The sequence below is a fragment of the Tarenaya hassleriana genome, unplaced genomic scaffold (genome assembly GCF_000463585.1).
Source record: "Tarenaya hassleriana unplaced genomic scaffold, ASM46358v1 Cleome39, whole genome shotgun sequence".
NCBI classification, from domain to species: Eukaryota; Viridiplantae; Streptophyta; class Magnoliopsida; order Brassicales; family Cleomaceae; genus Tarenaya; species Tarenaya hassleriana.
Window position 1 is genome coordinate 747416 of NW_010966822.1, and position 27801 is coordinate 775216.

Here is a 27801-nt window from a genome sequence, read left to right on the forward strand (position 1 = left end):
AAAACTTTCACTACATTGGACCCGAGAACAGGGGAAGTGATCTCTCATGTGGCCGAGGGTGACTCTGAGGACGTGAACCGAGCGGTTTCGGCTGCTCGTAAGGCCTTTGATGAGGGACCGTGGCCTAGAATGACTGCTTATGTAACCACTTACATCTTGTGCATATATATCTCTAGACCATCCTTTGGCTGTTGCTTTTAACTTGACTTTGTGTTCTGTCCTTATTCAGGAAAGGTCCAAGATCTTACTGCGTTTTGCTGATTTGATCGAAAAACACAACGATGAGATCGCAGCACTCGAGACATGGGATAACGGAAAACCTTACGAACAATCTGCCAAGATCGAAGTGCCAATGCTCGCACGTCTTTTCCGATACTATGCCGGTGGGTAATACAGTCACAAACTATTGTATACATGTTATTGTAACCATTCCCTTCTCATACAATTTGGGTGCGTGTTCTTGATGAGTTTCTTAGGTTGGGCAGACAAGATCCATGGTCTGACGGTTCCAGCTGATGGTCCGCACCATGTGCAGACTCTCCACGAACCAATAGGGGTCGCTGGTCAGATCATCCCTTGGAATTTTCCTCTTCTAATGCTCGCATGGAAACTAGGACCTGCATTAGCATGTGGAAACACCGTTGTCCTCAAGACAGCCGAGCAGACTCCTCTGTCTGCTCTCTACGCAGGGAAACTTCTTCATGAGGTTAGATCTGATGGGCTGATCCATTTTTACTTTCCTCAGTTAACTTTTCAAGTTATACACATCTCCATTGATCCGATTTCTCTGACAGGCTGGACTTCCCCCTGGTGTTGTAAATATAATTTCTGGATTTGGTCCGACGGCTGGTGCAGCCATCGCTAGTCACATGGATATCGATAAGGTGATGAAGAAACCCTTCTCACACTCTTCGTATGATCTGTGAATGTTATATGTCAGCCCCATGAAAGGTTTTTCTAGTTTCTTGGTAAGCTGCTCCATGGAGTGTATATCAAATCAGCAATTGGTATTTAACCATATACTAACAGTGTTACCTCCACGCCAATGAGATGCAGAACATTCTGTTCAACATGTTTCCAGCCCTCTAAAGAAATCTATCAAACCTCTGCAGGTAGCTTTTACGGGTTCTACCGAAACGGGAAAGGTTGTTCTTGAGTTGGCTGCCAAAAGCAATCTTAAGCAAGTGACTCTGGAGCTGGGGGGAAAGTCGCCATTCATCGTATGTGAAGATGCTGATGTAGATAAGGCTGTTGAGCTTGCCCACTTCGCTCTGTTCTTTAACCAGGTAAAGGTCAATTCAAAACTTTACCCAAAGCTTATATAAGCCATCAATCTAATCTGGTTAACTTTACTTGTAGGGACAATGCTGCTGTGCCGGCTCACGCACGTTCGTACATGAGCGTGTGTATGATGAATTCGTAGAGAAAGCAAAAGCTCGGGCTATCAAACGTGCTGTCGGCGATCCTTTCAAGGCGGGCATCGAGCAAGGTCCTCAGGTAAAACATGTTCTGACTCTACATGTGAACCATATCAATCACAGTTGAGACTGGGAACAATTTCAGAAGATATGAAGGGGTTTGGATTTTGTGGTGGACAAAACAGGTGGACTCAGAACAGTTTCAGAAGATATTGAAGTACATAAGATCAGGCATTGAGAGTGGAGCCACTCTCCAAGCTGGAGGAGACCAACTTGGTTCCAAGGGATACTATATCCAACCCACCGTTTTCTCGGATGTGAAGGTAAAAAAAAAACCTCTTTGGGCCTGTTAAACTCAAACATCATCGTGACCAGTTAACATGGGAATGAATGGCAGGATGAGATGCTGATCGCAAATGATGAGATCTTTGGACCTGTTCAGTCCATTCTGAAATTCAAGTAAGATTCACATGAAACTCTTCTAAATAGCAGCAGGCAACTTGTTCTATGGCATTCTGAAATGGTCTAAAAATATATCAGGGATCTTGATGAGGCGATAAGGAGGGCGAATAAATCGAGGTACGGGCTAGCAGCAGGGGTGTTCACGCAGAACCTGGACACGGCGAATAGGCTGATGAGGGCACTGAGGGTTGGGAGTGTGTGGATAAACTGCTTCGATGTGTTCGATGCCTCTGTTCCGTTCGGAGGGTATAAGATGAGTGGCTTCGGACGAGAGAAGGGAATCTACAGTCTCAATAATTACTTGCAAGTCAAGGCAGTTGTTACTCCCCTCACCAACCCTGCCTGGCTCTAGTCCCATGCCTGATGCCATGTCAGTGATGGCGATGATGATGAGACAAGACATTGTTATTTGGCACGACAAAAGAATAAAGATCAACAGCCAGAGAGTAATCCCTTTTCCTTTTGATCAAAACCTTGATGGTTGTATTCATAGACAGAGGTATCACGTAAACCCTCCAAAACATATTTGCGGTTTTGACCTAAATTTTCTGAAATTCAAATAAGAGAGACTAATTTACTTGTTCTTTTTTATAATACTGATACCCAGAGGTGGGTTTGAACAGTGGTTGTAGAAAGCACTTGTATGTAGCACACCTACGTATATATGTGTATATATGTATGTATACATATATATACAGAATACAAATATATAATGTCGCTCGTCTGGAAAATGCACAAAATTCATTCCAAACTTATAAATTTCGTATCCCGAGTCTGAAATTTTTGAAAAAGTCGGCAACAACGGCCAAAGCCAGATCTTGTGGACGCATCGTCTCTGAGGTTGGTATTACCGGTGATTATCGTAGAACCAATACCGTCGCTGACAAACATCAGGTTCTTTGTGGATCTCCACATTTTCTTTGTAAACGTCTACTCTCACGTATACCACAAACCTCTTTCCGGCGAGCTTTATCTCCGCCGCTACAATCTCCCAGATACTCCTGTAATGGTTGGACCCATCCTTTCCCACCACAAGATCGATTTTGACCGTTCGTTGTCGAGATTTCCAAAAACTTTCGAACAGGATATGAAACCCACGACGGCAAGTTTTTGTAGTATTATAGATCTTTTGTTATATATAAGTGACGTACGTGGATGTAATTAATAAGTCCAAGTGTATATACATCTTCCAATTATTATTTATAATATTATATGTACTCTTTTGGTACATATATCATTATTTAAAATATTGTGGACATCTTTTAATTATTATTTATAATATTATACACTTTTCCAATGAAAAGAGATGACTTTCAATAACTTTCAGTTTTTTCATCGCGTATATATATAACAAAAGATGTGTGATACTACAAAAACTTGAAATTAATAAATACAGATATATACTATGATACCACCAATAGGAATATTTTATATTTTTGTTTGGGTTCGACTTGTTTTAAATATTGCATATGCTTCTTTTTGCTATTTTTTTTAGTTTTATATATTTCTTGGTTGTTGGCCAAATTTATCAAAAAAGAAATTTTATTTTGTTAAATGGTGTCAAATGTTTAACCAAAAAAAAAATGGTGTCAAATGGATTTTGACATGCATGGTAATTATTATATACACCGTCTATTTTTTTTAAGAAAAATTACGGTTAAAATATCTATATTAAAAATTAATGAAAATAAGTTTCTTTCATCCAAAAAGTTACATCTCTTTCAAAAGTTATTCTATTCTACCAATCACAAAAATAGAGTTATGAATGGTAAATACTAAATAGTATCAAAAGTGTATATGTGATATTATATAGCAAGATATATATGTGCATCTGTAACGTGTACATTTTTCAATTATTATTTATAATATCGTGTATATATATATATTCATAGGTATGTATAGATATATGTGCTACAATCAAATGGTACTTATTCAATTATTTTACATTCATTAATGATAATAATTAATTATATACACCATCTTTTTTTTTTAAAAAAAAATCATATTTAAAATATCTATATTAAAAGTCAATGAAATTAAGTTTCTTTCATCATAAAAATTACATCTCTCTTTCAAAAGTTATTCTACTCTACCAATCACAAAAATAAATTTACATAACAAACGTACAAAAAATGTACGGATGATATTATATAGAAAGTATATATATATATATATCATTATTTGCAATGTATACATCTTTCAATTATTATTTATAATAGAGAAAATTTCATATTCCTCCACGATATAAGTACCCTGTCAATATAAAATGTCAGGGTACTCATATCGTAAAGCAACATATAGAACACCTAAACCAACAATATATACATATTATATAACCATATAAGTGAAATTAATTTCTTTCGCTATCTTATTTTTGTTTATTGATCTTATAATTTGATTTTTAACATAGTAAATTTATCAAAAGTAATAAATCGAAACATTAACACGTCGTCTCTAAAGTTTTTATTGCTGGTGATGATTGTAGAATCAATCCTGTTGTCATCGCCGACCAACATCATGTTCTTCATAGAGGCACTTATCTCGATTTATTCCTTGTACACCCCGAGTTTCACATGCATGATGAATCTCTTTCCGGTGCAGAGCGCTGTCGATACAGCCTCGGACACATTTGTATAGTTGTCGGACCCGTCTTTTGCCACTAACAGACTGGCCTTGGCCGTGGTTATTGGACATGGGAGGAGCTTCCAATTTGAATTCGACACCAACGATGAGAACGTTTCGGTAGTGGGCGTGAGGAGATGGTTTGTTTGGGTTTGTGATATGAGTTTCCAAATATTAATCAATTAAAATAATATATTAATGAATATAAATGTACCAAAAGTGTACAGTTAATATTATCTACAGTTTATTAATTTTATAAAATTCACCTTACACAACAAAAAAATTCAATTATTATTATCTTCTTCATTCTACATAAGAATATATTTTTCATTTTTCTCAAATAATTTAGGACCTAAGCTATATATAAGGAACGATACACCTATGTATATATATTATATTATACATATATCTATTCATGAACACATGACCATATATGTATAAAAGACATATTTTATAATAATAATAATAATAATATGGTTTTTGTTATGGTAAGTAATTTAATCTTGGGTCCACTCTAGGGTTATTTTTTTCTCTAAAATAAGATGTAACCTTCAATATAATATGTTCATACATTATAAAGGAAATTTACCAAATGTATGCGTTCACATTGCATGTTCACATACGCATCTCTCCCTATATATACTATGATATTCAAATCAAAATCATCTCACACCAACAGTCTCTCAGCAAACCAAATAAAATTAGCCCCCAACTTCATTTTTCGTTTGATGCTCATGATCTCCATTCTCATACTTCAAACCCAAAGTAACCATCCAAGAAATTCCCAATGTGGGTGTCATATGCAGACTGTAAGCTCCTAAAAAATCCGGCAACGGCCAAGGCCAATCTCTAGTTGCCAAGGATGGCTCCGACAACTACACAAGTCTATTGGAGGCTTTAGCGGCGACGAAGAAGCTCTCTGGCGGGAAGAGGTTTGTGATACATATCAAAACCGAACTGTACAAGGAGTACATCGACGTCTCCATGCCGAACATAATGTTGGTAGGTGACGGGATTCATGCTACAACAATCACTGGCAACAAAAACTCCAGTGACGGCGTGAAGACGTTCGATTCCGCAACTTTCGGTAAGTTAATTATGCTAAAAGCAAAAATAAGATAGAGGATAATACAATAGGTACGGGTATAGACTCTGATGGCACGACAAGAGACATAACATTTGAGAATACGGCGGATCCGAGAAGGAGCAAGAAGGAGCAAGCGGTGGCGATGAGGTCGAGCTCGAACATGTCGGTGTACTATTGATGCTCTTTCAAAGGGTACCAAAACACCTTCTATGTCCACGCCAACCTCCAATTCTACCGTAACTGCGACATTCACGGAATCGTTGACTTCATATTTGGAAAGACAATCGCTGTCTTCCAGAGATGCAACATATATCTCCGACGTCCCATGAAGGGCTAGAAGAATACGATCACCGCTCATTCCTGCGAGAGCCCGACGAGCACACGGGAATCATCATCCACCGCGGCGTACCTGGGGCGGCCGTGGCGTAAGTACTCGAGAACTGTATTCAAGAAATGCTTTCTCGGTGGTATGGTGAATCCCGTCGGATGGTTGTCATGGGATGAAGACTTCGCTCTCCCTACTATCTACTATGCAGAGTACATGAACTATGACCCTGGAGCTAACATCTCTGGCAGAGCGAAGTGGTCTGGCTTTCACGTCTTGACCACGACAGCTTCTTGGCGGGGAACTCTTGGGTTCCAGCCACTGGGTGGCGTTCGACGAGGGCCTTTGACTTTATTATGTTGTTTGTGAAGCTCATTTTACACGTTCGTCCATAAAAACTAGTATATGATTTTATCTCTTGTTTCTTTCTTTTTTCTTTCTTTTTAAATTTCAATGTGATGTTTGCCCTAAAATAGCTCGAAACCTAGATCGTAATATAAATATATAGTTTCATACCCGAAAACAATCTACTCTCAAATCAAATATCTTGTGTTCGAATCCAATACTTGAATTTACATGTAATATTAATCAGTTAAAATATTATATTAATGAATAATAAATGTACCAAAAGTGTACAAATGATACTATAAAGAAAGATATATATGTGCATCATTATTTGCAATGTATACATATTTCGGTTATTATTTATAATATCATATGTACACATATATATACATAGATATCTATAGTTATATATTCTAGGTTATAATAGTTTATATATACATATTATATAACCATATATGTGAAGTTAATTTCTTTCGATATTCTTATTTTTGTTTATTGATTTTATAATTTGATTTTAATATAGTAAATTTATCAAAACTTGTAAATCGAAACATTAGCTCGTCGTCTCTAAAGTTTTTATTGTCGGTGATGATTGCAGAATCAATCCCGTTGTCATTGCCGACCAACATCATGTTCTTCATAGAGGTACTTATCTCGATTTACTCCTTGTACACCCCGAGTTTCATATACATGATGAATCTCTTTCCGGTGCAGAGCTTCGTCGCTGTCGATACAACCTCGGACTCACTTGTATAGTTGTCGGACCCGTCTTTTGCCACTATCAGACTAGCCTTGGCCGTGGTTATCGGACATTGGAGGAGCTTCCAATTTGAATTCGACACTCACGATAGGAACGTTTCGGTAGTGGACGTGAGAAGATGGTTTGTTTGGGTTTGTGATATGAGTTTACAAATATTAATCAATTAAAATAATATATTAATGAATAATAAATGTATCAAAAGTGTACAGTTAATATTATCTAGAGAGATATAATTATTTGTATCATTCTTTACAATGTGTACATAAAATATGTCTCGATATCTTTTGAAAGAGCATTTGTAAAACACTGATAGATTGAAGTTTGACTTCATCGCCCTTCTTCGTAATAAGATTTTTGATGGACTTCATACATCCAATTCACTTATCACAAGAAAACCACACATTATTATTATTATAAAAGATATCTTTTTATATATATATGATAGTATGTTCATGAATAAATATACATAATATAATATATATACATAGGTGTATCGTTTGTAAGGATATTTGAACATATATATACATATATATATATATATATATATATATGATAGGTATATATACAAAATATATGTATAAACATATTAATATGCATATATACATTTACTTATATACATATCTATAATTACATACAATGTGAACACATCTATTTGGGGAATGATCTCCAAATATGCACATCGAGTATTGGTAAATTGAGAGTTTTCAAATATTTAAAAGTGTTTTGTAAATTTTCATTATAATGTATGACTATACTGTATTGAAGGTTATATTTTATTTTAGAGGAAAAACTAACCCTAGAGTAGACCCAAAACCAAATCACTTACCATAACAAAAATCACATTATTATTATTATTGTTGTTTTTGTTGTTGTTGTTGTTATTGTTGTTTTAATAATAAAATATGTCTCTTATACATATATGATCGTGTGAATATATATAATATAATATATATATATATATACATACATATAATTACATACAATGTGAACACATCCATTTGGGGATTGATCTCCAAATATGCCAATCAAATATTGGTAAACTGAGTGTTTTCAAATGTTTAAAAATATTTTGTAAGTTTTCTTTGTAATGTATGAACATATTGTATTGGAGGTTACATTTTATTTTAGAAGAAAAACTAACCTTAGAGTGAACCCAAAACCAAATCACTTACCATAACAAAAACCACATTATTGTTATCGGCAACCACATTATTATTGAATGACAGTTTTTCAAGTTGAAGATTTATTTGTATATATTTTTGTAAATTGGAAGTTTTTAGGGGTTTTACCCTTGTTGTTGTTGTTGTTATTATTGTTATAATAATAAAAGATGTCTCCAAATGCGCATCAAGTATTGGTAAATTGAGAGTTTTCAAATGTTTAAAAATGCCTTATAACTTTCATTTATAATGTATGAATATAGTCTTAATGTTTATGTTAGAGGAAAAACTAACAAATAAGGTAAGTGATTTCGTTTCCCAAATAAGGTTTTTTATCGGTTTCACACATCCAAGTCACTCATCATAACAAAAACCATATTATAAATGATGTCTCTAATTACAAAAACTTGAAATTAATATTTTTTTATGTATGACATGACACCCGCAATCGGGATATTTTATATTTTTGCTTGGGTTTGACATTTCTTTTTATTTAATAGAGCATATGTTTGTTTTTCTAAAATTTTAATATTACATATTTTCTTAGTGTGCCAAACGTATTGGAAACGAAAATTTCATGTGCATGTAAAATTTTACATTATATTTTTATTGTTTTAATATATTTTTACTACATATATATACATATATGCTCGGATTTTCATGCATATATATACATAATATATACATACACAAAATACAAATTTATATATACATATATATATTACACATATATACATAGGTGTATACACAAGATATATGTATAAACACACACATATATATATATATATATTCTATACACATATATACATAAGAAAAAATGGTTCAAAATATTTAAAAATGTTGTTGTTATTTATAATAAAAATTTAAGTTTTTAATTTCTATTAAATCACCATTGTAACCATTATAAATTAATCATTTTTTAATCACAACCATTGACAATCATTTTTAACAATACTTTAATCAAATGTCAACAAACGCATTGAAACTGTAGAATAGTTATAACAATTAATCTGGCAATATTAGATTTTAATATTTTTTTTGGTATTTTATTATATATTATTTTAATTATCTATAACCTAGGTCCTAAAGTATTTGAAAAAATGGAAAATATATTCTTATGTATGATGAATCTGTTCACAGTGAAGAGTTTTGTGGCTGTCGATACAGTCTCGGACACACTTGTATAGTTGTCGGACTCGTCCTTTGCTACCACAAGACTCGCCTTGGCCGAGGTTATCGGATTTTGAATGATCTTCCAATCCGAATTCGACATCCACGATGGGAACTTTTCGTCAGTGGACGTGAGAAGATGATTGGTTTGGATTTGTGATATAAGCATGCAAATGAGTAATAGATGAAAAATGAACTTGGGAACCATTTGCTTTGGTTGGTTTAGAGATTGATGGCGTGTGATAAATTTGATTTATAAATCGTATTATATAGAGATGTATATGTGAACACATAATTATATACAATATGAACACATATATTTGGAGATTGATCTCTAAATATGCAAATAAAAAATTACGTACTAAATTGAAATATTTTCAGTATTAAATTTGTTTTATGACTTCTCTTTTATATTATACGAACACTGAATTAATTTTTTTATATGTGGTTTTTATTGAATAATAAATATACAAATTAAAAGATGTTTAAAAACATAGTGTAGATCCCACAAGAGTTACAATAAAAAAAAGTTGCATTTGAATTAAATTGTGATATTAATCAGTTAAAATAATATATTAATAAATAATAAACGCATCAAACCTGTACAAATAATATTATATAGAGAGATATATGTATATGTAAAAGAAAAATCTCGTAATTTTAAAATAAATATAATCTTCTTCTTTTCTGTTGGTTCAACCAACTTTTCAAATGATGTATTCATCATTATTGTGATTTCTAGACTTGACTATGATAGGTTTGCCTCTTTATCATATAATTGGACCATACTCCTTGATGTATTAGGCTTATGTGTGGAAGTATCAAACACAAGTTATTTTATTTTATTTTTATATATCGTATATTAGGTGTTACATTCTCTTTCATGTTGATTTTGCTAAAGCAGTGGACTATTTTTTTTATATAAAAAGCAATGGACTATTGTTTGGAGATTCGAACAACTTGTTTAAAATATGCGTAATTTTAGGTGTAATTTGTTGGATTTGTATTAAAAGACAGTGGACACAAAAATAAAATAAAAAATTAAAGTAATCCTTTATAACTAAACATGAAAATTTGTCATAGTAATTCCATGATTAAGCCAAACCACTATTTCCTCAATAATTAGAGAAGTACACTTGTAGGTTTGCCCTACGTCTCACAAATTAAATTACTCTAACGAAAAATATTATTTTTGGTAAGACGTTAGAAATTACATCATTACAGGATAATGTCAGGAACAGTGTACAATATAACTATCTTTCTTTTTTGGATTATTTTATTTTTCCTTTATATCTTTTTTTTCAGATTTCTCTTATCAATGTTTTTAAATACCTCAGTAAAATTCCATAGAATTGTACCGCACATAATGATGCCCACCTCATATTATTAATGCTTATACATCAGCAGCAATATAACTTATTCAGATGAACAAATAAATAAAATCGCAAAAAAAAAATATCATAAATTGTTTCTACTAAAATCCACTTATTAAAAAATGAATACATATTTAAATGTTATGAAAAAAAACTTAGGATATAGATATTATTAGGATTTCTCTATTTTCCCGTACTCAACCCGGAACGCAACCTGGTTAGAACCTAGTCGGCGATGGTCCAGGTCATATCGTTCTCAAATATCCAGTGGCAGACTTCAATCTGACCTGGTCGCGACCCGAGCGCCACGAACGCTCCGTGACTCGGACCCCAAGCTGATGTGTCAATGTGACAGATGGCGATGCCATGGTTGATCTTGGCTTCAGTTTCCGGGTCAAGAAGATCCGATTCATAGATCCGGACTTTGGGCACAGAGTGGCAGTAATACAATAGGTACGGGTATAGACTCTGATGGCACGACACCGATTTCGTCACTTCTCCGCCATTGATCCCTCTAACTTTTCCAATCATCACCTTCTTCTTTGACCCGCCCACGCTCTCCGTCGTCCGTACGACGACGTTTCGGCCAAGCACCAACGTGGCGAAGTCGATCATGTCCTCTGCCGCTCCCACGCACCGCTTCGTCTCCCCGGCGCTCGGAGGCCTCTCGCATTCTCTGAGCGCATCGGAGATTATCCCCTCCATGGTCGAGTTCTCGCTGACGTGAAAGATACGTTTAATGTCGGCGATTTTCGAGGTCGAGAATGGTAGTTTCGAGATTATGCTCCGAGGCAGAAACGACCTTTTGGGCATTTTATCCTTGATGTCGGGCATCGGAATCAAGGTCCCTTCCCGGAGCGCCGTCTCTCGGAAGAACTTTCCCGGCTCTACCCACCTATTTACGGATTTACCATCAGAGATGGATATTGTCTGGTTGTATTTCACGAATCCGACGCCATGTGTGGCATAATCCTTGAAAGTGGTGTTGAAGCCGTAAGTTGTGAAACCGATCTCGTGTTCCGCTGCTCCTTTGCCGTATCCTGTGAAAGAATCTGACCCGGGATTGAAGGTTTGTCCGTAATTTAGGAAATCGGTCTTCTCACCATTTGAGTTCTTCACGTACGACGAAAACGAGTCATCGCCGTCGTTCGCTGTGTCTCTGTAGTTCGAGAACGTGTCGGTGATGGCGTTCCCGTCGGCGCCGTAGTTTCTGAAGTTGTTCTCCGGCACATTACCATCGGTTCCGTAACTGGTGAATGTTTCGCTGGCTGCGTTTCCACGTTCGCCGTAGTTCGAGAAATCTGACCCGACAATGTTGGACGAAACGGCGTAGGAAGAGAACTCGTTCGCGGCCCCGTTCCCGAGCTTACCGTAGCTGGTGAAGGATTGACCAGATCCTGAATTGGCCTCGTGGGAATAAGACTTCAAGGTCTGAGACCGGATGCTGCTGTCTGAGTACGAGGTGAAACGGCTTGTCGGATTGTTGACATTAGACTGGTAGTTGCTGAAATCGCCACTGCCTCCTGTGGCAGAGCTGCCGTAGGAGTTGAAATTTTCCTCCACGACGTTGCTTGAAGTCGCGTAATTGGCGAACTCGTCGTTGTGCCCCGCCGTGTCGCGGCTGTAACGCCGGAACGAGTCGGCGACGACGTTGCCGTCGTGCGAGTAGTTCTTGAACGAGTCGACCCCACCGGCTTTGGACGTGCCGTAGTTGGTGAAGTTCTTCTGGTCGTAGACGGAGAAGCTCACGTCGTCAGTGTGCTTCTCCAGGCTCTGACCCAAATCCGGAAAGCAGAAGAGTTTCGCGGCAGAGCAGAACTCCGAGAACCGAGTCGGGAGCGAGTCCTCGGCGGCGAGCTTAGCGAAGCTCGCCGAGTCGACGGCGTTGAGCGGTGACGCCTCTTGGACAGAAGGAACTCCCATTTGGACGATTTGCTTCGAATCTCTTTGTTCCAGTAACGAACCAGAGACGCTTTCGGAGTGAATGGGCTTTCCTCCGGCGAGAAGCCACCGGCGAGATTGACCTGCATTGCACCAAAACGCATCAAATCAATTACCCAGTTTTAGAAACTCATAAATTCTTCAACTGAAATAGATCCAATTCACTGGTTCCCGGCAAATAGAATAACGGCATGAAATTTGCATAAGAAATAGTTCGGCATGAAGTTACATTGAGGAGACCCAAAAGGAATGGCACAAGAAGAAACAATTCTTTGAGCATTTTTGTTTGAGAGAGAAAATGATAGACGGAGCAAAAATGTGCCAGTATTTGTATCGTGGAGAGAAAGGAAAATTAACGGTTAGAAGTCTGAATCTTTTCAATTTTAATTAATTAATTAACTAATTAATTAATTAGTGCTAGTGTCATGGCCAAATGATTGGACAGATAGGCGATGATGAAGCAATCAGAGGAGAAGGTCAGCAGTCTAGTCGCATTATATAAGAGAAAGTGTGACTGTTACTTTTTTCAGACCGGACAGGATCTTTGGTTAGAGCCAGATTTAACAGTGTGTGTGATGATTGATTGGTAATAACATCATTGAAATTTTAAGACCATTATCACCACCCACTTTGACTTTTTCAACTCTTTTTTTTTTTAAAAAAAAAACGTTCTTCTCTTTTCTTTTCATTTTGCCAACTTTTCTTAACGTTTTACACTAACGGCTATGGCTCAAAAAGACTCTTTATCTTAAACTTGAATTTGGAAATTCTTTTAAAGTTAATGCAAAACTACAACAAATTCAAAAATTACGAAAACATTAAAGTCCTAATCTAATCCTGATTTATTTCGTAATTTAAAAAGGTTCTAGACACATGCACCCGAAATTTTGGACACCCGTTTCGAAATCTCAAAACTTTACATTACCCATTTGCTCAAAAAACATGTTAACGTCTGTTCGCGCTGTGGCGGTGAAAAGCAGTGAAGTTGTAATTTGTGATGTAACGAGTTTTCCGTCAATCAGACGGACAAAAGGATGATGAGAAATATCCAAAAAACAGAGACGATCACAAGTTATTTACGGCTTTTGTAAACAAAAGCATTCAAGACATAGAAGAAGAAGAAGAAGAAGAAGAAGAGAAACATGAAAAGAGATCAGGACAAGACAACGGGAGGGGATGTCTTGAAGTCGAGTTCCCATAGCTCGAAATTTCCGTGGACGAAGTCGTAGTGAGCTCCTCTAATGGCGAGACTCTTCTTCACCACCGCTTCTCTCACAAACGGATAAGACAGAAGATTCCCAAGCGACACATTCACCGCTTCCTGGTAATCCAAAAGGCGAAAGCTTTATAATTTAGACAGACAGACATAGATAGAGAAAGATGGTATATGGTCTTTTGTTAATACACCTTCTCGCACTCGGTGCATTGAAAGTCCAAGCTCTTGTCTTTCAGTTCTTGCTTGATCATGTTCTTGGCGGGTGCACATATCTTCACCCAGTTCTCTATGAAGTCCCTGCGGATCAATTATAATTAATGAACTTCACCACGTTAGATGGATCTAGCAATAACATGTGTCTAATAATACTGATCAATCTTAAAGAATAGCATGATTCTTGAATATATATATATATACACACACATACGTATTTGCGGGGGCAGCATCATCTTCTATGGACATGAGACCCTTTATACCGCCACAGCAGCTGTGACCTATCACCAGAATGTTCTCCACCTATGCATACAATATGTCCTTTATCATATATAGGACCAACCTCTGCCAATTTGTTACTAGTGGCAAAAAGGGTTTCTCTCTTTTGGGAGTTTAATAGCAAAGAGATCAGATGGACATCCCCTAGGGTTATGTCTTGCACCAAAGATTGAAATAATTCACATTCCTCAAATGGGTAATGAAAAAAAGGGGAATCACGATGAACCAACCACAAGAAGGATGATTTTTTTTTAATAAAAAAAAGGGTAATTAAGTAAATCCAAATTGAAGGTTATCATTATTGTTATATACACCTTAAGGTTTACAACAGCGTATTCGATGGCAGCACCCACTCCCGAGTGTCTTTTCTGCAACAAGCAAAGCCGTTAATCAAATATTAATCTCCCTACCAACACAAAGGATATTGCTTGATGGGAAGAAAAAGAGAGAGAGAACCTGGTCAAAAGGAGGAACCATGTTAGCAATGTTTCTGACGACAAAGGCTTCCCCTGGTTGGAAATCCAGTATGTGAGACGGACACACTCTTGAATCCGAACACGCGAACACCAGAAACTGCATATTCAACGCACCCTCACCGTATGCAATCAGATTTTATGTTTTTGCCTCTTTTAGTAAACGAATACATATATATATATATATGTATATATAATATCAAATGGAATGTGCGAAATCAAAAACCTTGGGGCTCTGACCCTTGGCGAGTGGATCGTACAAATCACGATTCTTCCTGTTAAAAAGAATCTCCGTCAAATTCAGTAATAAACTGACAAATAAATGAAGAATACTCATGATCCAAAACGCTTTTACTGCTCCCGCACATTACCAATCGGATCTCCTCTGTCCTTTTTTTTTTTGGGTCGGACAACTAATATAACTAACTAACCGTTTGGGTAACTTTTGCAAACACCATTATTTGCCCATTGGGATCACACACAGAGGAACTGGCCCTCTCACCTCCACAATAAGAGTGCTTTCGATTTTCTTCTGGTAAATCTAAAATAAATAAATAAATAAATAAAAACTAGTTTTAAGAATAAAGACATACAGAAATTTCTGAGTCTTGAAATGGATAAAGCCGGAGTGGATTCGCTCAACCGCGTCTGACTTTGACGAACCCTGTTCCTCCAGTTCTGCCGTCAACTTCTTGATTTTCCCGGCGGCGATGTCGCCGAGCCCTGATTTCTCCCTGCCGCCGATCGGACAAACCCAAAAAAAAAAAAAAGTCGACGAACCGTGAAATCAATGTGAGTGAATGTGTGTGTGTATATATGGGGCCCATTAATTATTAGTGTTGTGTGTGCACCTGAGTAGCTGGTTGAGTCCTGCAATGGCTTCTTCGTACAAGCTCGTGGCCATGTCGTCTCCTTTAACAAGTACAAAACCACAATCAAATTCAGCGATTTCTCCGACGAGATACGGAAAAATCAATACAAAAACTACGTATGCATCGAATACTTTGATAATGATCTTCATTCACGGCTTGATATTAGATTCAAACCCTGAAGGAAAGAGAGAATACAAATAGAGAAACGGCTCTGGTCTCTGCCATAAACAAGAACTGTGATCCAAATCCGAATCGACCGACATTAATTCATGAAAATGATGACCACGGTTCTTACAGACCTTGCTCGAAAGTGAGATCGCGGGAAAAAGTTTAAGAGTTCGGGGATTTCTTCTTCTTCTTGTAATGATTCTCTGTAGAATTAATAAACTAAAAGCTAATGGACTTCACGTTATAAAAGGGAATGCTCTCCGGTTTGGTATTTATAGCGCGAGCTCTGTAATACGTAATCTGCCCCCGAGTTTGCTTCTTTATAGGAAAAAAATGGACATTTTTTTTATGAAAGAGGATAATTTATTTTAAAAAAATGAGGTGATGAAATTAGGATTTGTGATTTACTATCTACATAATTAAAGAATTAGTTAGCCATATTTATATATAACTAATATTATTTTTTCAGGTGATTATATATATATATATATGCCTTTTCGATCTTGCCGGGTAATTATACCAATTTATGGTCGGATTAACTTTGAATTAACAACCATCTGTATATATTACTATATATTATATATTCGTAACAAATTAAGATGGTCAAATTACTAATTTGTATCTTTCTGTCGAAGTCGTCGGTTAATAATTGATGGAATTGTATGTGAAAAGGTATGTTGTTTATGTCCTTCCCCATTCTAAACCTGCCTCGGGCAATTAATCATCGATTTATTTAAATTTAAACATTCATAAGTAATTTAATCATTTCGTTAGCGGAATCATTCCACGTTCGTCTCCTCATGAAATTATATATTATGTTTTTTTTAAATTCGAAATATACCAAAGTAGCATATTCTCGAGACTTTGACCACCTCAAATTTTCGTGGAAAGGTCTCTGAATAAACTCGGATATATAATATCAAAATAGTATTTTTTTTAAGTATAATACCAGAATAGTTTAATGGTCGGATTATAAAATTCAAGGAAGGGTTTTTGTGAACACCAAGAATCAGATTAATTATTTGGTATAGACTGTTGACATTTGTGTTCGAGCCAATTATTTGTTTTTGTTGGCCTTCTAGTTATAAATGTTATTTATGGATCTTATAAATTCAATATATATATATATATATATATGCATTTGTAACTTAAGAAAAATTGCTTCCTATTTTGTACGATGACACTTCAATGTTCTATTATGACTACTTAAACAGGCAGTTATATTCTAAAAGATTACTGGCTTTGAATATTCAATCGCAAAGAATTAATCAAAAGGATTCCGTAGCCACTACGCATGGAAACAAATATATATAAATTATATATACCTTTTGGATGAAAGAGAAGGTCTCCTTATAGATGGATCACATTGTTAGCCCTGGCTCCTCGTCAGGCTGTACAGACGCAGGAGTAGGAAGGAATGGAGGGGACAACGAAGTATCGGGAAGTAAAATAAACCAAAAAAATAGATGAAAACAAAATTTTATTACAAAAAAAAAAAGAGATCTGGAACGTTCGAGCTTCAAACGATGTGGAGGTCTGTTATTTATTAATGAAAGTTATGGGCATTGTAAGAAGGTTAGCATGGTCCAAATTTTTGAGGTACAGGCCTATGGGCATGGATGGGCTCATGATATAAACTTTGGGCTTGAGAAATAAAATTGAAATTGTCCAACTAGGGCAAATCCTGAGTTATAGAGTGCATTTTTTTTAGTTTTCCAAGTCATGAATGCTGTCTGCTTGTATTGCGATCGGATCGAGTAAACCATACAACGCGCCACTACTACTGTCTTTGGTATGGTAAGTAATCTAATCTAATTCTATACACAGAACCAACTGGCATTTACCCAACCCGTCTATTTACTCTCTGTCCTATTCGGCCACACCATGTTCTCTTCCATCCTCCACAAAAGAGAGAGAGAGAGAGAATTTGTCAGCACCACGTCGCCTCCGTGAACTTCTCTGCCAAGGAAAAGAAGGTAGTTTTATGAAATAAGTCATGGGATAGAATGACAGTCAATAATTTTATATAAAGGGCAAAGATTGATTATATATATATATATATATATAAATACATATGTTGACAAAGGAAATGAGATAGGCTTAGGTTATTATGCATATCAGTGATGCTGTAAAGTGGGATTCACACACGTATACGCTGATGTGGAAGATGGGCAAGAAAAGTTCCTTTTGGGAGAAAAACAAAAGCATCAGGTTTGCGCCCTTGCTGAACAAGCAACCAACGTTTAGTTCAACACCCTGTCCGTGCCATTGACGCGGAAAAGGTACTTTTCCTCACTTCCCTATTCTTCGAATAAAACTTATCATGAAAAAACGGAAACTTTCTAAAATAGACTTACCATAGCAAGAAAAAAAAATGACCCTTCACGTCATCACCCTGTCCGTGCCCCTGTAATTCTTGATTATGTGAACAAGAAGATCGTCCCCTGCCACTTCTCTCATCTTCTGAACCAGCTTGTCTCTCCTCAACTTCCGTTTCTGCAAAGCAATCTAATTAGTTCGACACACGACACGGGAAGAAAGTGGTCGGATCGATCCACAGATAACAAGAGACATTGAGACAATAAGAAATTTGAGATCTCGAAATGCATACCCTGAAATCATCATAGGTTTCCAGTATCAAGTTCATTCTTGGGGGATCCAATGACTTAGAGAGCAAGGATATGAGGGCAGGAAAGCTAACCCATGTCGTGCTAGGTCGGGGCAAAATACCATCTCTACTGATACCTGAAAGAACACCAACGTGCATATCAGTTAGTTCAATATGAAGGCATAGCATGAATTCGTAAAGCGATATTGCAAATGGGCATTGAAGAAGTTGCATACCTCCCAGACGTGGAGACCTGAAACTGACAACGTAACTGGGGAGGATATGGGAATTCATGGAACAACTCCATACTATGTACCTTTGCGGATTTTGAAGATTATCCACACCAGAATCGAATTCTGAAGAACTCGGGTACATTTGTCTAGAGCCGGAGATCAGTGGCTCTGATTTTCCTAGGATTATACGGCACAAGAGAAGATGCCTCAGCCCCTCTTCATCAGGCTCGGTACCTAATGCCCTGTGGGAATTTCAGAGTTACATCAAGATACATTCCATTTGGTTTCCTCAAAGACCTTCTAGAGAAAGTTAATTCAAGGAGCAGAGGTGAATAGCGAAACCGAATCTAATTCAAATTCAAACGCCGAAAAAACAATACAGGAGCGTAGGAGGATCGAATTCTCTCCCATCTCTGTATTCGGATCTTTACATGTTGACAAGGAAAATGTAGGATAGATAACTTCGTGAGCAAGAATTTAGTTTCTGGGAAGCCAAACATATTTCCCTCCTAACCCAAGTTTGCATCCATCAGAAGTTTCGTCGAACATGATCAGATCGCGCTTGCTTTCCCGCATTTTTCACGGAGATTAAACATACCAATTGATCGAACTAAGCATACCTAACAGAATAATACAAATGCACAAATTAAACTTACGCAGCCAAAGAGAGTTTAGAAGGAACCAGATGAATCCCAACCCCATGAGACGCAGCGTCATTGGCGAATTTCTCGATCTCGCGACCACTGAAGCCGAGCGAAATGATCCTTCGAATCTCCTCCTTGGAGCCCGCAAACCAGCCGTACTTCATGTTGGGGACGCCGCCGTTCTTCCTCGCAACCGCCGCCGTAAAAATCCTAAACACCATAAACTTCGCCTTCGTCAAGACGCTCTCCGTCGAGTTCTTGAGCACTGAAAGGGTTGTCGTGTCGCTGGCCACTGGACCAAGGCCGGAGAGGAAAGAAGCGGTAATGAGATTGAATTCGGGATTCCCCTCACCGATGGGTATCAGTCCGTCGCCGGCAAGATTCCGGACCGGAGGAAACCCAGAATCAGCGTCGTCGGAGATGGAATCGAGGATTTCTCCGGAACCAACGCTGGTGAATGAAGCTTGATCCTCGATCTCGGTCTGCATCGCCATGGGAAAAGGATCGAGAAATGCGAGAAAACAGAAGAAAAACAGTTCTTTGGATGGTGCTGTTCCCCCTATCCTTTGGCGGTTTAGGGCTTATTATAAAACGGTTTAGGCGGTGCGGTTACGACGTTCTCTTCTCATTCCTCCCCCTCGTCGATTGAAATTACAAAAATGCCCCCGACCCGAAGTGGAAAAAATAAACATCCCCGAAGGAATGTATTTTTGCTTCGCGGGCAAGTCATACGTAACATGGACCCTTTTTGGTCAACATTGCTCAAATGCGTGTAGCGAGAATCTTCTAGCTCTTCATTTATACATTATTAACAATAATAATGAAAGATTTATGAATAAATTATCTAATTTTACTTTATTCGTTTGCTATTATTATTCATATTCATATTCATATTATTTAAAGTTATAACTCTATTTATTTTTTAAAAATTTCGTATCTAAAATCTTTTTTCTATATTTGTTTAATATGTGTGCGTCTGAAAGGTCATTAGGTACCTTTTTGTGGCTAATACATGAAATAATATATATATATATAATAAAAGTTATATCGGTCTTATAGAACCAATATAATGCACAAATTGAACTTGTCAGTTAAGAATCAATTATATTAATATATTTTACGGGAGTAATTTTTTGTTCTTATCCTATAAGCTACAAACATACTATATGCGTTCATTTAATTATTCTTTCTGATCCTAGTATACTAATAGCTCCGACGAATTTGCTGGTCATAAAAAAGAATTACATAAACAACAGTTTTTTTTTTTTACAATAAGGAAAATATTCTCACATACGTATAATTGGTTACAAATTTCAACACGGTAATTAAATAATTTATAATTAATTCAACTCATAAGAACCCAAATCAGAATCCCCGAGGGAGGGTTCATATGAATGCCCCTTACGATAACTGAAGACTACAAGGTTTAGTAAATAGGCCCATTTGTTTATGGGCTTAAAATGTATGGTTTAGTCCTCATTAAGGCCCGTTTCAGTTTGTGGGCTCAAAGGCCCACTAAAGTAATTCCTCTCTAACATTAATCCGACGTGGCAGCCAGACACCGACATGGATTTGATATCAAAGAGGTAAAGAGTGATTTGGAGTTGTGGGATGTTGGGGAAATCTTTTCGAGTTCTTCCTTGAGTGGAGACTAAGGGAATTGGTACTTGTGGACCAAGAAGCGCAAATATGCCCCTTTCCCGTTCATATTCTCTAAAAAAATGTTTTTTTTTATATCTATATACCATTATTTAATCATAGAAAATTGCGCAATGCCATTTTTTTAAATTATGTAGAATACTACATTAAATTTCTTTATAAAACATTTAACAAACTTTAATTCTAGTTTTTTAGAGTTTTTGATAGCCTAGATCACTGAAAAAGTAATAAATATTAGAAATCACATATCATAGAATAAATCAAGATTATAAATTACCACATCTATTTAATTACCTAGTATGGATGATGCGATCACCGGCGTTTGTATAGTGTGGAAACGGCACGCAGTTCGCCAAACGACGGAAAGTTGCAAGTTGGCGCTTTTACCAACTGAAAACTGACACGTGGCGGTTATCATCATTCCTTCGCCGAGACAGGCACACACACAACACGACGGACATGGATTTGTAGAGGACGATTCAAAGAATCAAAAGGTTGGGAAGCTGTCATCGTCTCCGAAAGATCCACGTGTTTCGGCGAGTTTCACATGGTGGATTCTGCAATCCGACAAGATATGCTTACAGTTTAATTGACCCGCGAGAGCTGTCCCTTTTGCCTTCTCCATCGTTGTAGGAAGGGAAGATCTAAAGACCCGATTCGGCGTCGGGTTTAAAGATCGATTTCTCTGCATTTGTGATTGCGCGCGCAATTTGTTCTCTGCTCCTCCTGATATTTCAAGTGATTGTCTCGAGTCCTGGTTCTTCGCGGGTAAAGCCTTATGCTTTCAGCAGTAAAAAAGTTCTCCCCTTTGTCTGTAATTTGCAATTGTAGTGGCGTTATCTTTGCCCTGTTTAGTCTCAGACGTGATAGTGATAGTTCCTCGCAAATTCAGTTTTATTTATTTTATTGTATTGTTGTATTTACGAAACTTCAGAAAAGGAGTCGCCAACTCTGGATTTCCATTTCTAGGTTCTGTAATGGTAAATGTCATCACTTTCATCTTCGGTTAGGGCTTTGTAAATGTCATCACTTTCATCTTCGGTTAGGGCTAAAGAGGATTTGTGTATGGCATGTATGCGTTGGCGGCTAAACTAAAATCTAAAGCATGTTTTAAGGAACTTTTTTTTTTCTCTCATTAGTGACTACCTCTGACGATTGTTGCCGGACAGAGATTTTTGTTGTTCAGTTCCTTACAAGCTGAACCATGAACATGAGACTTGAATGTTAATTGGTGTGGCTTTCAGAACATAAATGGGTGAGACCATCGTTAGCAAATCGTGTTCAAGCACCGAGAAGAATAAACGAAATGTGATCCCGAGTGTGTTTAATCCCGCGGTCTCTGGAATTCTGGGGTTATCTCAGAAGTTCCAGAGCGGTCTTCAGGTTGGCCTCCGACATCATTCCTAGGTTGTCAATTTCATACGTCTGTGAAGATTCTGGTATCTTCTCATGTTACTGAAAAGATCATTGCCTCTTTGTTGTAGTCCCAGTTGAAGAGATTGTCGGCTGATAAGCCGGGGATGAAGTTGATAGGCTCTTCATGGAGGAATGGTAAAGAATGTTTATCGAGTTCCATTGAAGTTGATCTGGAGAAGCAGTTACAACGCTGGAGAGAAAACCCTGCATGGACTGATCAGCCTCCAGCGATAAAGGTGAGCGACGGAACTGTGTAGTCTTCTTTGTAGCGTAGAGTCGATGGACTGGGTGAGTGAATCATGGAGTCGACGTGACACGATGATCATTGAACTGGGCGTGATCTCGTTTGACAAAACTAGATGATGTTAAGAGTTAAGACATGGTATTTTCTTGGGTGAAGGATGGCATACGAATCACAGAATTGATGTCACGACGGTCATTGAAAGGGGCATGATCCTGTTCGACAAGTCTAGATGATTTCTGCAAGTTTGTCGGAAGAACTGTATTTATTCGCAATTATTCATATGATTCTGCTAACATATGGGTATTGGCAGGTGAGTATACCGAAAGGCTCTCTTTGCAATCTCAGCGTGGATGTAAACGTCGGTTTGCCACCTGATGCAGTGTATAACATTGTGACTGACCCTGACAATAGAAGAGTCTTCAAGAACATCAAGGTATATAGATTTCATTTCGGGAAGAAAAAAAAACCCAAGTAATGTAATATCCAAGTTTGATTTGCTGAAAAGTTATAAATCACGTTTCAGGAAGTGATATCGAGGAAAGTATTGGTAGATGAAGGGACAAGGCAAGTAGTTGAGGTGGAACAAGCAGCTATATGGAGGTTTCTATGGTGGTCAGGGACAATCTCAGTCCATGTCTTGGTGGAACAAAACCGAGCAGATCACTCTGTAAGACCCCTACCCCTTACGAATCTTTTCGGGGAATTATGGAGAGTATGAGATATGATATTAAAGGAATGGGAACGCAGATGAAATTCAAGCAAGTGAAGACAGGGTTCATGAAGAGGTTCGAAGGGTGCTGGAGAGTGGAGCCATTGTTTGTGGACGAGCATATGTGTGAAGGAAAGGAGAGGCCGAGGACGGAAGATGAGTATGAGAGATGCAGCGGAGGGAGAGGGAGGATCGGATCAAAGCTGAAACTGGAGCAGCTCATTCAGCCTGCTATCGTTCCGCCCCCACCCATCTCTTGGTATCTCAGAGGAATCACTGCCAACACTACGGAGATGCTCATCCTAGACCTCTTGGCCGAGTCCTATACGATCCGAGCCGGAGACTCGGGTTCATCCGAGAGTAAGCCCGACGAGCCACAGCGACAGGTTCGGATGGGGTCCGAAGATCTCAAGGAGAGATGGGCTCAACACAGGAGAACCTCTAGGAGAAGGCGCAGGGATTTGTCAGTTCACTCAAGATGACGTATGCAAGTTCATCATACTAGCAATTTGTTATTTTTTTACGCGTATCAAGTGTTTGTCGACAGCCTATGGAATTTCCGAGTATATATATATATAACGAAGATAACGTGTTTTGCCAAAACCCATAAACTAACACGTACATTCATCAAAACCCGTTCTTAGAATTACAATATAGCAACAATGAAAAAGGGGCTGCCTACATACAAAGACACTTGCACAAAAAGCCACGCAATCGAAACAGCAACAGATGAAAGAAACAAAACAATTTAGATAGAATCGCCAGCCAACCTTCTTTCTCTCCCTCTCTCTCGTCACGCCTGGAAAAAAAAACTGCATCAGAACATTTGCAAGAAGGCAAAGCATAAAGTTCTTTTAAAAATACGTGTAGATGTTTTGCTTTGCCTTGTTCGCAATGTTGTTGGACAGCCAGTCCAGACCTTCGTATAGCCCCTCACCGGACGTGGCACATGTACTCTGGATGTACCTGAACATTGCAGAGACATGGAATCAATCAGCCGTTTCTTCAAAACTCCTATCGAATAAGAAATGCAGATAACATTTTAACAAAAGGGATTGAGGGGGGGTTCTTTATTTACCAGTGACGCTGGCGGAGGGAATGGAGGCCAAGCTTATCGGTGATTTCTGCGGCGTTCATAGCATTTGGAAGATCCTGCTTGTTGGCAAATACAAGAAGCACTGCATCACGCAGCTCATCCTGCAAAACCCCCTCGGATTAACAATTGTTGTCAAGGCTCAAAATAATTCTACAAATGTTGACATCCATATGCTGGAAAATCTTCTTTATATGCACAGACCTCATTCAGCATTCTGTGGAGTTCGTCCCTAGCCTCGACAACTCGGTCTCTGTCATTGCTGTCGACTACAAAGATAAGACCCTGTGTGTTCTGGAAGTAGTGTCTCCACAATGGACGAATCTGATGAAAAGGCACAGGATTAACGGCATGTCTATCAGATTATATAGAAAAAAGTTCCTCAAACCATTATACAAAACTACAAAATTTCACAGAGAACATGGAGAAAAGACGAGGTTTCTATAAAAATTCACTAACTGCAGCGAGGTTAATAGTATTGAAAAGTTGAATATCATAGATTCATAATACCTTGTCTTGACCCCCAACATCCCACACGGTGAAACTAATGTTCTTGTATTCCACAGTCTCAACGTTAAACCCTGTCAACAATGTTCAGTTAATCATTATGGCATATACGAGTCAAAAGATCTTTCTGTTCACAATTAAATGGTTTCAACAGTTAAACAATCATCACCAAAGATATGTCCAATACGATAACAATACACAACTGTAAGAAATTTCCATAAGCTAGCTACATGAGTATCAACTGTCAAACACGTGCACCTAGGCAATGGCGGAAGTAAAGCTTTTAACCGAGGAACACAATTATGGCCCAACTCTTACCAATAGTAGGAATGGTGGTCACAATCTCTCCAAGTTTGAGCTTGTACAAAATGGTGGTCTTACCAGCGGCATCAAGACCCACCATCAGAATTCGCATCTCCTTCTTGGCAAAAAGCCGACTAAAGAGTTTGGTGAAAGTCAGCCCCATCCTGCGTTACCTGGTGATCAAATGAGATGCAGGACAAAAGATCGTATCATTACCTCATTCGCGTGACACATCATACGATTACACATGAAAGCACTTGAAAATCGTTACAAAATACTGTATACCAAAAATCTTAAGTGTAGGACTCTTAATTATAAATGAATGCAACGCAACCAGACAGATCCAAACAGATGAGGGGGGATCGCCGGATTTTACGTACTCGTTAAACCATTACCCAGATCCGCCTAAAATTCAGAACGAATCAGAATCATTCCAGATGAAAACAAACGAATGCGGAGAGAATTTCCATAGATCCAAGACGTTTGAACGCGACAATCAGATCAAATCAAAGTCAACACCAGCAACATTGAAATACCAGCGCATTATCCAATCGTACGAAACATAAACTCTCGATGGAAGAAAAAAAAAGCCAATTCTTAACAATCAGATTGAGACGAAGCGAGAAATGCGTCCTAAGAATCCGACGGACACATCTTGCGAATGATGAGTTCCCGTCGAACCACAGATATCTAGGCAAACCAACGACCTTAATTGAGAACGCATGAAAACAGATCCAGATCTAAGCATACCTCTGAAGAAAGTCCCAGGGAGATCTTAGAGAGAGGAAGAGAGACCTCGCAACGACGAGCGAGAGAGCGAAATTCGAAAGAAAGGGAAGCTTCGCAGCAACGCTAAATGTGCGACCTCGAAATGGAAAGTGGGGCCGATTTTATAATGGCAGGGCCGCGAATTAACGAAAATGGCATTATAAAATGGAGTTACGGAAATACCCTTCGACCGAGTGCAAGGTACCCCATGGCAAAACCAATTAATCGATGCCGCGTCATTATATTGATGTTTCTTTGGTATTACTACTTCTCCCACATAAAAAAAATATATATTGTAGAATATTTGATTAAAAGATGAAACAATATATAAAAATCTTTCTTTTACTACATAACAATATGCTTCACGGTCTCGTTGTATTGCTTCATTCATAAGCTATAGTCAGATCTTAGACGTAAACAAATAAGACTATATATATAACATACGTTACAAGCCCTCACTAAAAAATACTCAAAACACGACGACCATAACAGCAGCAATCGCATCAGAGCTCGTCGTGTCCAGTCGGCTCCGACAGAACAGCTTCAATGGCGTCAGTCTGGTAATAATAGCCCTTGTCATCGTGAGAGTAGAGACAGTCGGCCGATGGATGTACGACTCCGTACCCAAACCCTTCGGCCGAGTTGCAGTAAGCTTCGACATGGCCGTCCTCTCGTTCCAGATTGACGTTGTTGAGGACTATGTGGCTGCATGGCACTGTGTCACTGCAAGCAAATTTGATCGCTTTCTCGCTCTTGGTGGTTCCTGTTACGTTCCTGTACATTACCTGACTGATATTTACCGCCGACGTCTGCACAATCAGAAGAAGAAGAAGAAGAGTCATGTATTAGTTTGGTTTCCTTCATTGATTCTGTTCCTTCTTGTTTTGAGTCAATGGCTCAGTAAAGAACCTGATTTTGGCAGGACGATGGAGAATCGCAGTAGAACTGATCGATGATGATGGGATTTGCGACATCTTGCATCTCTACATTCTCGTAACGCACTCCTTGAACGTAACCAGAACCGCCCTGATGCCAAACAAAAACAACAGGCCTCTCTCAAGATCGGAACACAAAGATTTAGAAAGGTCTGGTTCGATTCTTAGCAGATTCTGTGATACCTGCCATGTCTTGATCCTAAGGCCATTAGTTGTCTCCTTCAGGAAGGCAGTGTCCAACACTACTTTCGTCACAACGGCTGTTGAGTTATCCTTCCCGAGACTTCCAATGCTGCGAGGAACAAAATATTTTATCTCTAATTCTTTAAGTATTGTTCCAATGTAAAAGTTGGTACCTGATTCCATGCCCCGGTCCACAATAAATCCTCTTCATCTTGATTCCCGAGCTCCCGTTCACAATCGATATGCAATCATCTCCTATTTTTTTAAATCAAATTAGCATATTACCAAGCAGGTGAAAGATTACAATTGATGTTAACATCTAGTTTGTGAAAGAATAAAGTTAAGTGAAAAGATTGGGTAAAACCTGCGCCGATTTTACAGTCTTGGATGATGACATTGGTAGATGCAGTGACATGGATTCCATCAGTGTTGGGACTATCTCCTGGAGTCGAGACCATAACTTTAGAAATCCGCACTGAATTTGACCTTGCAATGATAAAATTCATCTGCTGGCTGTTCTGAATTGTCAGGCCTCTCACATTTATACCCGAACTTGAATCTATAGTTAATGCCTGCCGATAAAAAAAAAGAACCTTCGCTTTGATGAGACAATAA

General features: G+C 38.0%; 6 protein-coding genes and 1 pseudogene across 12 annotated transcripts in view; 2 read left to right on the plus strand and 5 right to left on the minus strand.

The window, feature by feature from the left end:
- LOC104822963 (aldehyde dehydrogenase family 2 member B7, mitochondrial) overlaps window positions 1-2533 on the plus strand; it is a 3623-nt gene extending 1090 nt beyond the window's left edge. The window contains exons 3-11 of the mRNA XM_010554337.1: window positions 1-141; window positions 230-383; window positions 477-706; window positions 795-884; window positions 1113-1286; window positions 1360-1497; window positions 1604-1741; window positions 1816-1877; window positions 1959-2533. The exon at window positions 1-141 is cut by the window's left edge and continues 1 nt beyond it. Coding sequence (XP_010552639.1) covers window positions 1-141; window positions 230-383; window positions 477-706; window positions 795-884; window positions 1113-1286; window positions 1360-1497; window positions 1604-1741; window positions 1816-1877; window positions 1959-2232 — 1401 coding nt within the window. The 3' untranslated portion in view covers window positions 2233-2533. The remainder of the gene's footprint in view (window positions 142-229; window positions 384-476; window positions 707-794; window positions 885-1112; window positions 1287-1359; window positions 1498-1603; window positions 1742-1815; window positions 1878-1958) is intronic.
- Window positions 2534-10822: 8289 nt separating this feature from the next.
- LOC104822964 lies at window positions 10823-12952 on the minus strand (annotated as a pseudogene).
- A 711-nt stretch (window positions 12953-13663) lies between these two features.
- Window positions 13664-16142, minus strand: LOC104822965 (beta carbonic anhydrase 4). 2 transcript variants are annotated; one of them, XM_010554338.1, is made up of 9 exons: window positions 16016-16142; window positions 15696-15756; window positions 15438-15578; window positions 15071-15119; window positions 14828-14944; window positions 14686-14739; window positions 14307-14395; window positions 14071-14176; window positions 13664-13984 (listed from the first exon to the last, which is right to left on the minus strand). In XM_010554338.1, the coding sequence occupies exons 2-9, from the start codon at window positions 15746-15748 to the stop codon at window positions 13817-13819; spliced, it is 777 nt and encodes a 258-aa protein (XP_010552640.1). In that variant the 5' UTR covers window positions 15749-15756; window positions 16016-16142; the 3' UTR covers window positions 13664-13816. The 2 variants fall into 2 exon arrangements, with proteins under 2 accessions (XP_010552640.1, XP_010552641.1); XM_010554339.1 differs by lacking the exon at window positions 16016-16142 and adding an exon at window positions 15848-15992.
- A 1462-nt stretch (window positions 16143-17604) lies between these two features.
- LOC104822966 (probable inactive poly [ADP-ribose] polymerase SRO2) lies at window positions 17605-19946 on the minus strand. 4 transcript variants are annotated; one of them, XM_010554341.2, is made up of 5 exons: window positions 19382-19946; window positions 18729-18967; window positions 18496-18629; window positions 18242-18380; window positions 17605-17838 (listed from the first exon to the last, which is right to left on the minus strand). In XM_010554341.2, the coding sequence occupies exons 1-4, from the start codon at window positions 19861-19863 to the stop codon at window positions 18267-18269; spliced, it is 969 nt and encodes a 322-aa protein (XP_010552643.1). In that variant the 5' UTR covers window positions 19864-19946; the 3' UTR covers window positions 17605-17838; window positions 18242-18266. The 4 variants fall into 4 exon arrangements, with proteins under 4 accessions (XP_010552643.1, XP_010552642.1, XP_010552644.1 ...); XM_010554340.2 differs by having other exon boundaries at window positions 17605-17843; XM_010554342.2 differs by lacking the exon at window positions 17605-17838 and adding an exon at window positions 17880-18108.
- Window positions 19947-21453: 1507 nt separating this feature from the next.
- Window positions 21454-24185, plus strand: LOC104822970. Of its 2 annotated transcripts, none has more exons than XM_010554345.2 (6): window positions 21454-21796; window positions 22168-22411; window positions 22513-22680; window positions 22999-23121; window positions 23212-23355; window positions 23436-24185. In XM_010554345.2, exons 2-6 carry the CDS (start codon window positions 22280-22282, stop codon window positions 23877-23879), a joined length of 1011 nt encoding a protein of 336 aa, XP_010552647.1. In that variant the 5' UTR covers window positions 21454-21796; window positions 22168-22279; the 3' UTR covers window positions 23880-24185. The 2 variants fall into 2 exon arrangements, with proteins under 2 accessions (XP_010552647.1, XP_010552646.1); XM_010554344.2 differs by having other exon boundaries at window positions 21455-21796; window positions 22273-22411.
- On the minus strand, window positions 23990-26159 carry LOC104822969 (ADP-ribosylation factor 2). The gene is made up of 7 exons (XM_010554343.2): window positions 26051-26159; window positions 25316-25473; window positions 25001-25071; window positions 24695-24814; window positions 24476-24594; window positions 24282-24363; window positions 23990-24196 (listed from the first exon to the last, which is right to left on the minus strand). The coding sequence occupies exons 2-7, from the start codon at window positions 25461-25463 to the stop codon at window positions 24191-24193; spliced, it is 546 nt and encodes a 181-aa protein (XP_010552645.1). The 5' UTR covers window positions 25464-25473; window positions 26051-26159; the 3' UTR covers window positions 23990-24190.
- A 235-nt stretch (window positions 26160-26394) lies between these two features.
- Window positions 26395-27801, minus strand: part of LOC104822971 (probable polygalacturonase At1g80170) — a 5104-nt gene continuing 3697 nt past the window's right edge. For both annotated transcript variants that reach the window (XM_010554348.2, XM_010554349.2), the window contains exons 6-10: window positions 27551-27758; window positions 27360-27441; window positions 27187-27295; window positions 26978-27094; window positions 26395-26877 (exon numbers count right to left, since the gene is read on the minus strand). In XM_010554348.2, coding sequence (XP_010552650.1) covers window positions 26572-26877; window positions 26978-27094; window positions 27187-27295; window positions 27360-27441; window positions 27551-27758 — 822 coding nt within the window. In that variant the 3' untranslated portion in view covers window positions 26395-26571. The remainder of the gene's footprint in view (window positions 26878-26977; window positions 27095-27186; window positions 27296-27359; window positions 27442-27550; window positions 27759-27801) is intronic.

What these genes read in the sequence shown, in the direction of transcription:
- LOC104822966 (XM_010554341.2), bottom strand. Translation starts at nt 19,863, where the DNA reads ATGGCGATGCAGACCGAGATCGAGGATCAAGCTTCATTCACCAGCGTT. An exon ending in TCTAAACTCTCTTTGGCTGC is followed by an intron (nt 18,968 to 19,381) that starts GTAAGTTTAATT and finishes AAATTCCCACAG; the next exon opens with GGCATTAGGTACCGAGCCTG. An exon ending in AAACCTATGATGATTTCAGG is followed by an intron (nt 18,381 to 18,495) that starts GTATGCATTTCG and finishes ATTGCTTTGCAG; the next exon opens with AAACGGAAGTTGAGGAGAGA.
- LOC104822969 (XM_010554343.2), bottom strand. Translation starts at nt 25,463, where the DNA reads ATGGGGCTGACTTTCACCAAACTCTTTAGTCGGCTTTTTGCCAAGAAG. An exon ending in TCCACAGAATGCTGAATGAG is followed by an intron (nt 24,595 to 24,694) that starts GTCTGTGCATAT and finishes GGGGTTTTGCAG; the next exon opens with GATGAGCTGCGTGATGCAGT. An exon ending in TCCCTCCGCCAGCGTCACTG is followed by an intron (nt 24,364 to 24,475) that starts GTAAATAAAGAA and finishes TGCAATGTTCAG; the next exon opens with GTACATCCAGAGTACATGTG.
- LOC104822970 (XM_010554345.2), top strand. Translation starts at nt 22,280, where the DNA reads ATGGGTGAGACCATCGTTAGCAAATCGTGTTCAAGCACCGAGAAGAAT. An exon ending in AGTTCCAGAGCGGTCTTCAG is followed by an intron (nt 22,412 to 22,512) that starts GTTGGCCTCCGA and finishes TCTTTGTTGTAG; the next exon opens with TCCCAGTTGAAGAGATTGTC. An exon ending in GAGTCTTCAAGAACATCAAG is followed by an intron (nt 23,122 to 23,211) that starts GTATATAGATTT and finishes ATCACGTTTCAG; the next exon opens with GAAGTGATATCGAGGAAAGT.
- LOC104822965 (XM_010554338.1), bottom strand. Translation starts at nt 15,748, where the DNA reads ATGGCCACGAGCTTGTACGAAGAAGCCATTGCAGGACTCAACCAGCTA. An exon ending in TTCAAGACTCAGAAATTTCT is followed by an intron (nt 15,120 to 15,437) that starts GTATGTCTTTAT and finishes TCTTTTTAACAG; the next exon opens with GAAGAATCGTGATTTGTACG. An exon ending in ACGCTGTTGTAAACCTTAAG is followed by an intron (nt 14,396 to 14,685) that starts GTGTATATAACA and finishes TTGTATGCATAG; the next exon opens with GTGGAGAACATTCTGGTGAT.